This window comes from Mizuhopecten yessoensis, unplaced genomic scaffold (genome assembly GCF_002113885.1).
Source record: "Mizuhopecten yessoensis strain PY_sf001 unplaced genomic scaffold, ASM211388v2 scaffold10455, whole genome shotgun sequence".
In the NCBI taxonomy this organism is placed as follows: domain Eukaryota; kingdom Metazoa; phylum Mollusca; class Bivalvia; order Pectinida; family Pectinidae; genus Mizuhopecten; species Mizuhopecten yessoensis.
Window position 1 is genome coordinate 109931 of NW_018408555.1, and position 10874 is coordinate 120804.

At 35.9% G+C, this 10874-nt stretch overlaps 1 protein-coding gene across 1 annotated transcript in view; it reads left to right on the top strand.

The window, feature by feature from the left end:
• LOC110460697 (alpha-2A adrenergic receptor-like) overlaps positions 1-9878 on the top strand; it is a 73847-nt gene extending 63969 nt beyond the window's left edge. The window contains exon 3 of the mRNA XM_021513752.1: positions 4680-9878. Coding sequence (XP_021369427.1) covers positions 5717-7198 — 1482 coding nt within the window. The 5' untranslated portion in view covers positions 4680-5716 and the 3' untranslated portion in view covers positions 7199-9878. The remainder of the gene's footprint in view (positions 1-4679) is intronic.
• The last annotated feature ends 996 nt before the right edge of the window (positions 9879-10874 follow it).

Consider the following 10874-nt stretch of genomic DNA (forward strand, 5'->3'; position numbering starts at 1 on the left):
ACCACATGGAACGCGAATCAAAGTTACACCCAAGTCAAATTAAGCTGCGCTGGTATTTTGTGATGGATTTCGCCCAATCATTTTGTCAGTTGTCGCTAGCCTGATGTAGCTCTTGTCCCATGTGAGGCAGGTGATTGCGGGATCACCCGCTCTTGTCAACAGAACTGCGGGGCTGAGGAAATGACTGGTGTAAGCCGTGCTCAGACATTCTCCGAACAAAACATTATCAGAATGATGTAAATTAATGCATTGAAATGCGCGACTCGCATTCGTTTTACGTAGCACTTACAGAGCCTGAGGAAGCCTCTATAACATCCACTGGTATGATGTCTCAATTGTAAAGGACACATATATATATGCTTTAATTGACGTGTAAGTTGGCGTTGACTTTGTCTTAAACGTTTAAATAAACAATTGATTCGATTCTCACCATACATTTAGCTTGTTTAAAGCATATGGACAAACTGACCTTCACATTACAGACACTAGCTGCGGTAGTTGTTGACTAACTTTGATGTGGATTATCGTTCGAAAGACGGTTCTATGACCATCGTTTAATATTTTCCATTAATGCTAAATTATAGAGAATTCAATGTGAAATGAAATCAGTATATAATACTACTTCTGCCAAAAACTCTACATGTAGTAGTCGTGTTGTGGTACATCACATGATTTGATTATGACCGGCAATTTCTGACATACGTAATAACGTTTTCGTGTCTGCTCGTTTATGCGGACAGACCGATTTGTCTATTTTTATTAATGTTATAGTTCAGGGGTAATCTTAACGTACCTGCAAATGTTAATGAAGGCCCTAAATTTGTTTTTACCAATGCTCTCCAAAAAACAACAGGAAATCGCCTGTTCCGTTCCTATTTCATAAACGATTAAATATGACCCAACATGTCAAACCGTCTCGGATGCAATGAACTAAAACGACCTTAATCTCAGATTAAAAGGACAATTTCGTTTTTTCCCTTAATTCAATTCGAAAATATCCATTTTTAACATTCAATTTGTTGTTGTTTATGAAAAGCCAACGCTTCACATGTAAGAAATGTTGTGTCCTTCTGTGGTTGCTGCCCCTCAAATCATGTTGATTTTTTGAACAACAGGCACTACGTATTTCAGTTAAGACATATTGTTTTCTTCTTCAGATACTCCATGTAGCACGAATGACTTTGATGATTGATCTCCCAAACATCTACGATAACCATTGTTTATTGGTGAAACATATATTTCACATAAATAATTATGTGATATGAACCGCTTAATATAAAAAATGATCTGAAATATTTTTTATTTCATATGACATTGTTTCATTAGTTTCATATAAATGGAAACGAATACTTGGTCCTATTTATTTATTTACCAAGACGGTTCGACAATATTTGCCATAGAAATGTTTTTCTCTGTCGAGTGAAGTTCTCAGCAACGGTATTTTCTTTATATCTTCTTATTTCTTTTAATATTTATAGCGCAGATATGGTGTAATTTTCTATTTCAAGAACTTGAAATAGCAACGGGTTTTTGTCTACGATTTTTGCAATATACAAAAATGTATTGTGTGACAAAATAATCCTTAAATAGCTTTCATCTTATATTATACAAAAAGATTAGACTCGTTTCATGAAAATGCTCGATTGCTATTGAAGAAACTTCTTTGCACTAAGAAACTAGGTCTGGTAGTTACCCTTGGTGGACACAAACTGCTCAATGTATTTTTAAGATGTAAAAAATGCCAAAGGAATGTTATTGTGTGGGAATTAAAGTGTTTGGTTTGGTTTTATTTCGTTTAAGGTCCAATTAACAGCTAAGTTCATCAATCACAGGATATATATGAACAGTAAAAAAAGAAGATAAGGATTTTAACTTCCATAATCAAGATGAAAGACCAACAGGTAGAACATTGAAAATGTTATCAATGGACGGACATCAAAAACAACATCAACCGGCAGATTAACAATCACCGGTTTTTAATTTAATCTGAAAAAACCGTTTAAAATTGAAACAGGTTTCTAAATGATTAAAAATCCGAAAGATGCATTCACAATATCACGATGGCTACGAATTGCTGACTGCTCAAATTGGTAGCCAAAGAAAGTAATGAAGGCTTAACAACAAACGTTTAACTATGGCGAAATAGTGACAGACTTCATGGGGAAGAATCAATTACAACTGAAACAAATTATCTCTGACAACATTAACAGTTTGGGTCAGATTAACATGATAGGATGATTAACTGTTAATAGTTCTACAACACAGTCTTTATTGTTCTAAGAGAGTTGGACGTTCAGACAGACACCAACCAACGAAATGGGGCAGTATGAGCAAGTGTTGACTCGGATGGGCACGAATAACTGAATGTTTAACACAGACGAAAACATTTTCCAGGTAGCATAGTTCAGTAAAACAGAGAAACACTAGCACAATTGTTTTGACATCAGCCTTAGCCAAAAGGGAGCAAAAGCTGCGGTGAAAAAAAAGCATTTATCCGAGATTATTTTATTTTCAAAAGAATTTAGGAAACTAAGATAAAAAAAATCGTTTTTAATAGAAAAGAAAAAACACGTTCTCCTTTATTTATGCTTCTATAACGAAGTGAATTAGACAATAAATCAAAATGATCATGAAAGTAATAATTTTAGGACACGTTGATAAAAGGATTTTTTTACCACATGAAATTGGAACAAGCATCGTGAACAATATTCGCCTGACGAAGCCCTGCTTGTAAGATTAATGTGTCTATAAGTTAAGTACATGTACCTATTACTACCACGTAAATGTGCATGCATCTCCATTTTACCGTGACGTAAATCGGTGATTGCAAACTAGAGTTAATAAATACGCTACACAAAGTTAAACAGGCAAACCGGGTTAGCCAGAAATGTTCATCTGACGTTAGTTAACCTATCATTACTGAATGTAAATGAAAACATTGTCCGACATATTTCAACGATCGAGTCCGTACTCCCCAAGCAAGCAAGTACGTTGTTCCCTGTCAGACAGGTAATGATGTCAAAATTAAATTAAGATTACCAAATGTACCACATATAGACTCCTTATTGAATTCATTATATCATAACTTTAAACATTTTTGTTCATCAGTACAGTGCCTATATAAATGCAGCGCCAGTATAAGATTTACCACACATATGCAATAAAACAAATCCCGGCGGACACAAAATAATGACTCTAACTCTATCGTCTTTTACTACTGATTTTAATCAACCCTTCAATAATCGATTACTCTTTCCTCTTTTATTTGTTTCTTTCATATTCAAATCCTTGTACATATTAATTTTGTAAAATATCGTTTAACAGTTTCTTTCATCTGTTTAATATTCACATGTTTGTATATTAGAATATATAACACGACTTCGTTGTAATAGATACATAATAAGGTCGGTTTAGGCTTGTGGGTTTTAACATCCAGGTTTACATCCAATTTATCATTATCAGCTAATGTCGCGTAGTTGTGATGGGGATCTAACACATACAAACTCTGATACTTTAGTACGAAAACAACTTGAAACCTTTTTTCTTTGAACATATGAGATTATGTAAGGAATCATGTTGCTGTTGCCAATTTGGCAATGATTCGATCTCAAACATATCTAACATAGTCAGTGCTGTAATCTGTAACATTTGATAATTTTACAAAATTCTGTTGATACAGAAAATCATAAGCTATTTACTTGATCAGTAAATCCCTGGTCTGTAGTGGCTGTACCTGTTTTTATCATGCTATATACATATTTAAAAATCTTAATACTTACATGGACAGCTGTGCTGATGCCATATCTATAATGAGATTTCTGACGAATTAAAAGTTAATACAATGTAACCTGTATAAAGGAAGAAATGGCGCTGTGGGTAGGTGATATTGACAGGGTTGGTAGGATATATTGACGTTATAGGTAAGATTTGTTGACGGGATGGAAAAAAATATCTATGTTATCAGTAGGAATATTGACGTTTGGAGTAGGAGATATTGACGACTGAGGGTAGAAGATATTACCAGGCCGAGTACGAGATATTGAAGTTGAGGGTAGGAGGTATTGACGGGTTGGGTAGGAGATATTGACGTTGAGGATAGGAGGTATTGACGTTGTGTGTAGGGGGTGTTAAAGGGTAGGATAGGATATAATGGCAATAAGAGAAAAGATACATGTGAAATTGGCGGAAAATATTGACGGCGTGTGTAGGACTTGTTAACTGGGTTAGATAGAGATATCGACGTCGTGGGCATCACAGGGTTAGTTGGAGTTACCAACTAATGAGGAATGTGAAGGGGTTGTTGACAGAGAGAGAAAGTAACATTCTAAAGATATCAAAAACGTGTTTGTGAGAATGATGATGGTTCAACCAATTTCAAATTTTCAGCTGTTATATTGTTCACATGAGCCAGTCACTTACGAACTATCGTCAGCTCAATTAAAACGCCTATTTTACCCGTTTAATTAACAGCCTTTGGTGAATTTTAACACACGTTTCGGGAAGTGGCTGTCGAATTCGTTTCCATTAAAGCTTGTTTGTACATGTCTTATTTGTAAATTAACATGCGGAGTTTGTCACAAGTAAAGTTAATTACGGCAGTGTCATTCAATCGACCTTCACTCAAACATTCATTGACCTCATCCATCCATTTTAAGTTCGGTTTCTTCTCTATTTTTTAGGTGGAAACGTTGATCTGACTTCTGAGAAAAACAAGAAAGAGAACCAAGAAAATTAGAAAAGATGAAGTGGAAATCGGAATTAAATTGAAGTAACGTGAAAGGCATCTACAAATAATCCTTATCCTGAAATCTAAAAGCATTTTGGTATTTCAATAAAACGAAAATAAACCGGTTTTCACCAAATGCAATTTAACGAGCACATCACGTTATGACTTGAAGCTATCAAGCTATTCCGAAGAGCCCTCGAGGAGATGACGATATGGGCTCCGGGAGCTGACTTAAAACAACTCAGGCGACAAACAAGCCACTTCCGTGAACAACAAAACAGAAGTTAATGCTACACAAATACATTATAACACTATTTTAAAAATGTCCTTTCTACAACGGTGTGCTTTAGGATGAACAATATCTCGCTGCGAAAATATTACACTTCATTGCTATCTTAAAACAAAAAAGGCACTATCATTAATATGAAGCAGGTATATATCAACGGCTTACTAGATCTATGCCCTGCCAATCTATAAATTAATCGTGAAATACCAGGACGTAGACAGAATTACGTACAAGCCAAGCATTGGAATCCACCTACGATCCTCTATCAACATCTTAAAACTAGCTGGCGTTTTGGTATTAACATTGCGAGCCACAAAACGTTCATCAGCTCGGAAGAGATAATAATAAACACAACACAACGCCAGTCTTGAATCTAATAGATTTATACATGATATTGCAAATCCGTAGTAGGCTGTTTTGTGGGGCTTACTTGTATTTGATCCACTGTTGTTAATTCCTGATAAAGTACCAGATAGTGTAACTTGAGTGTATGGCGTGATTGTTTTTTTCAATTACCAATCACATATCAACTGTGTGAGACGTTGTTTAACAAACCAGCATATGTCGTGCGTTCATCTGAGAAGGATACGTATTTAGTGGAGAGTTAGAAACAGGTCACGGTTTTACTTAAGTTCAGTAGAAACTGTGTTGAGTAGTTCTCTATGTTCTTCTCTCCCGACAACATATACAAGTAGACATTGACAATGCCTCTTGTTTCCGAAACACCAACCAATATGGCGCTGAATCTGTCAGCAGTGAACGCTTCTGATCCGACAGGACCTAAAGGTTATGACTTGCCTCATCTCATTGTTACTGTTATCATCGTCTCTATTATCATCATCCTCATCATCTTCGGCAACCTCCTGGTCGTGATAGCCGTTTATACTGACCGTAACCTGAAGACAATACAGAACTGGTTTATAGCGTCACTTGCTCTAGCAGACTCACTTCTCGGTCTCGTCATCATGCCTTTCTCTCTAGCCAATGAGGTAATGGGATACTGGTATTTTGGACCGGTTTGGTGTGATCTTTGGAAAACAATTGACGTATTCCTGTGCACAGCGTCAATATTAAATATCTGCCTCATCAGCCTCGACCGCTACTTTTGCATCACACGCGCCCTTACTTATACACATTTTAGAACGCCAGGAAAAGCTATTCTCATGATGGCTTCTGTTTGGGTTGTTTCAACTGTCATTTGCGTTCCTCCTCTGATCGGTTGGAAGAACCCACTTAAGGCGACAGAGTATCCGTTATGTCTACTTAGTTCGGAGACAGGATATATAATATATTCTGCAATGGGTTCATTTTATATTCCAGCAATCATCATGGTCATGGTCTATTATCAAATTTATCGAGCGGCTAAACTGAGAGCAAGAAGGGGCAATAAAAAAGACATCAAAAAGAAAGAGCAGAAAAAGAAAACTGTCAAAAACGAAATGACAGCTGACAAACAGGAGCTAAAACCTATGATGGGTCCTATTGAGACAGTCAGATCGGATGCGCGGTCTATCATGGACTGTGCTACAGCTCATTCGGATGACGAAACCACGTGGCCAATGTACGATAAACCTATTCCGGTGAACAATGCGTGCGAAAAGGATCACACAATTAATGCGGATGGATCGAATCCGGACGAAATGACGAAATTAATTCCCGCTACTACCCTAACTGAAAATAACGAGCACAAATCTGAAAATAGTTCGAAGTCTACCGAAGGGGATAGTGTTGATGTGAACGGAACTATCAGTAAGCAAGGAAATGAAAAGGCCGTGTCCGTTACCACAACCAACAACGGAGAAACACGAACAGAAGTTTGTAAAAAACCCGTAGCTAGAAATCTTAGCCACCCGACGAAGAAAGATACGCCGAAACAAGAAACTGACGTAATGGGCGAATTAGAAAAACAGAAAAAGAAATTAGCAAAAGCGCGGGAAAGGCGTGCGACTATTGTGTTAGGACTTGTAATGGCGGCGTTCATTTTGTGTTGGTTTCCGTTCTTCACCTTGTATATTATCTCTTCATTGTGTGAATACTGTATCCCAGTGGTGGTATTTAACGTGTTTTTCTGGGCCGGTTACTGTAACTCGGCCCTCAATCCAATCATATACACTGTATTTAATAGGGAGTTCCGCAACGCCTTTCACAAGATTGTGTTCAAGAACGAGCTGTGCAGGCGGAGATGAGCCAGCTATTGTGTACTCTCTAATTTAAAGTGTACCGGAGGATGTTAATTGGTTCTATTAGGATAAAAGGGTCGTAGTGGCGAAATGCTGAAGTGTATCTTTATGTCAAGAATGTTCAGCCGGACACTATTAAGAACGAGTGATTAGACAACGATCGGCGTTAACTTTTGTTACCTATTATATATTTACCGTGCTAATATTTCGCTCATAACACATATCCTGATTAAAAAGGCTAAAATGTTAGCCCCGTAAAACGTTCATTTGTGTAATTGTAACTTTTGAAGAAATGAGGAATTTTATACTAAGCTGTACAAAGTGCGTAGCATAATGAACCATAACGAAACACTTACGTCTGACAATGAATTTGAATTATGAAACTTGCAAGAACTTGTAATGTTAAGTTTATAACAAAAGACACGAGAAATATTTTCTTAAACTTTTTTGTAGCTTTCTGTTTGTACATGTTCAAGTTGCAAAGTTTTGTTTCTGTTGTGAACTTTGTTTACATATACATTACAGACGCTCCCATTAGGAATTCGTTCCCTGTAGATACAGTAGTATTATCAGGGTTGTCACTACACTAATTAGATGAACGCTTTAGATACCTTATAAATACCAATGATTTAGGTATCCTTGCTCTGATTTCGACTTCATGTTCTGAGCTTATGTTATTATTATCATTGGATCACTCAGAGTTGGTGTACCTCAATTAAGTGGACAGATAATCAAACCTTCAGAAACGAAATTGAAAGTATTTCATATAAGTCTTAACTTATCTTAGTTTAGTTTTTTCTTGTGCTTGATTGATGATATATGTCTTATCTTATTTTGTATTTTTCTCGCAAATAAGATAATGCAACAACCCTTTCATTGATTGGTTGTTAAGAGGATTGCTTGTGGAATACTTGTTATTGCATGATACTCGATGAGTGGTTGTCATGAAGTCACAATAATGTGTCAACCACAACGATTGGTTTCATCAACATAATAAATCGCTTGGTTGTATTAACTGCACTTTTACCAACGCTTTGATAGATTAGTTTTGTATACGCATTGGACCAGGTTATGTAAATTATCAATTTATCGTGAAATATTTCAAATTATCTTTTGTTTAATTATTAAAAAGATTAAGTCACTTGTAGCCTTATCATGAAATGAAATGATTTTCATCACAATGTTTACCATCTCATGGAATTGTTATAAACAAGTGGTTGCATATTAGCTGTTAATGTCATAGCGTGATTGTTGACGTCATCAATATTATGACAAAATGCTGTTTCATCTTGGATGTTGTCAACATTAAGGACAGAACACGTGTTTAAAGGTAACAAAAAAACCACATGTAGCAAGAGGAAAACAGAAAATAGCATAGTAAACAGGATTCTGCTATGAATTGTCGCTTAGTTGATCATTACTAATATAAATGCGACCCTGGCAGAAACACATGATTGGGTGACGTGTTATACTGAATGTTTACCTTTGTTCACTTAACATTGTTTTCTAGGAAAGCAACCATTAATCAATTCAGTGCATAATCAGTTATAAATTAATAAGACAATAAGCAACGCATTGATGATGTATCAGTAATGCATCACTATATTATGAAAACATGAATACAATAGTAAAACAACAACACATGCATTATACATCTGTAGTATTACAATGATGTACACAACAGTATTACATTAGTATATAAATTAATATCACGTTACAAATAACTTTTTTACATAGGTACAAATTATATACATGTAATAAGAAGAGTTGTACGAATCCTCATCTTTATAACGTACTTAGCCAAAGCAAGTTAAATGGCACATTTTGTACTAAATGAAACAGATAAAATCAAAAGAAAACCAGGTTAGTCTCTTCCACTCATTTGCGACGTCGTCATCATATTTTCTTAGTGACTTCATCATGAGTAATATCATACATTTCACAAATGAAAAATGCATGTAATGTGTTACTTCATTACGTAACAGCCTCAGTATATGATAAATATCCGTATGAGTATGTTTCTCTCGCCAGACGTGTCTATATGACATCCGTCACAGTGATGTTTTCGATAATTTCCATGTTAGACAAATGGTTTTGTAAAAATTCCCACGTCGACGATAATTTCGATCAGTAAAATACAGATGTTATTGGCGAGTGTCCCAAATTACCTTTACACGTTTATGGTTTCTCAAATTCCAACTGAACAAAAAGTTATTTTTCATTTGTAAACATTGCGGTTCGATTCCATACATAAAGTATAACTAACAGCTGTTTTTTTACAATGCAGTATGTCTGGCCGAAACTCCTGGGAAATGCTCAAATGTTAACGACAGACAAATTTGAGTTTCCATCTCAAAACCTTTTTGCTGCTGCAAGAGCCTCTACTCACTTGTTTTGCATTTAGAGAGGAACTTTTTATGAATGTTATCTGTTAGAGATCCACACACACCTTTTTTTGTAATGCATTTTTATCAGCAATGTGACAAGTGTTGTAAATAGAAAGGATGTCTATGAACTAAAGCTTATCTTAAATTCTGGAGAGCTTATCTTAAAATACAATGGTCCAGGGACATTACTATGTGAATCACCGCTGGCTCCTTTAATAAAACTCATTGCAATGTGCACCATTCCCAATGTTCCATGAGTTCATATTGCTGGTTCACGTTGCCCACATTGCTAATAAAGACATTTTACTATAGTGTAGTCTTATGTCGTCATTGTGTCATAGAAGAAGAATACACATACAGATAAGGTAAATTATTAATTATATTGTCATTATTATCACAACAAACTGAAAACATTATATGCATGCCCTTGTGGCAAAATATGACCATCCCGAAATATTTATACAAATATTGTCATATTTTTTCAAATTTCAAAAACGAATTTTGAAGTATCATCAACTTAACGATCTTGATAGATACAACTGCTCTTGGTGATAACGACGTTAGCTTAAATATATAGGACACCTTACTATGATATGTGTCTTAGACATGGTATGCACCTAATACCTGCCTTTCCAACAACAGTGTTAACAATTTTGAACTTGGTTTCATATTCAAGGGCTTGTTCCGAAAACTACGATTCCCATGATATATTTTGAATGCTGACCGCCTAACTTCCTACACAAGGTTTTGAGAGATATGAATTGCTGACGGCCTAACTTCCTACACAAGGTTTTGAGAGATATAGTTTGCTGACGGCCTAACTTCCTACACAAGGGTTTGAGAGATATAAATTAATGACGGCCTAACTTCCTACACAAGGTTTTGAGAGATATAGATTGCTGAAAACCGTGAGCAAGTTGAATAGTTGCCATCCCAATCTCATTGGAATACATTCCGTTTCCGGCATGTGCGTGCAGACATTGGTTTAACGAACACCCTAATTCAAAACTGAGGGTCTTCCATAATTTTAACAAAGCTTTCATTATGATCAATTTATTTGAAAATATTTCATCAAACCAAAGCCAAAGTCAGAGCTCAAATTCGAAACCGAAAGCCAATAACTGGAACCGAATAGGTACAAAACAATGGAAAGTCACTAACTGGAATCGAAGAGGCAACAAAACAATGGAAAGTCGCTCACTGGAACCGAGGAGGCACCAAAACAATAGAATGTAACTTACTGCAATCGAGGAGGCATCAAAACAATGGAAAGTCACCAGCAGAAACCGAGTATA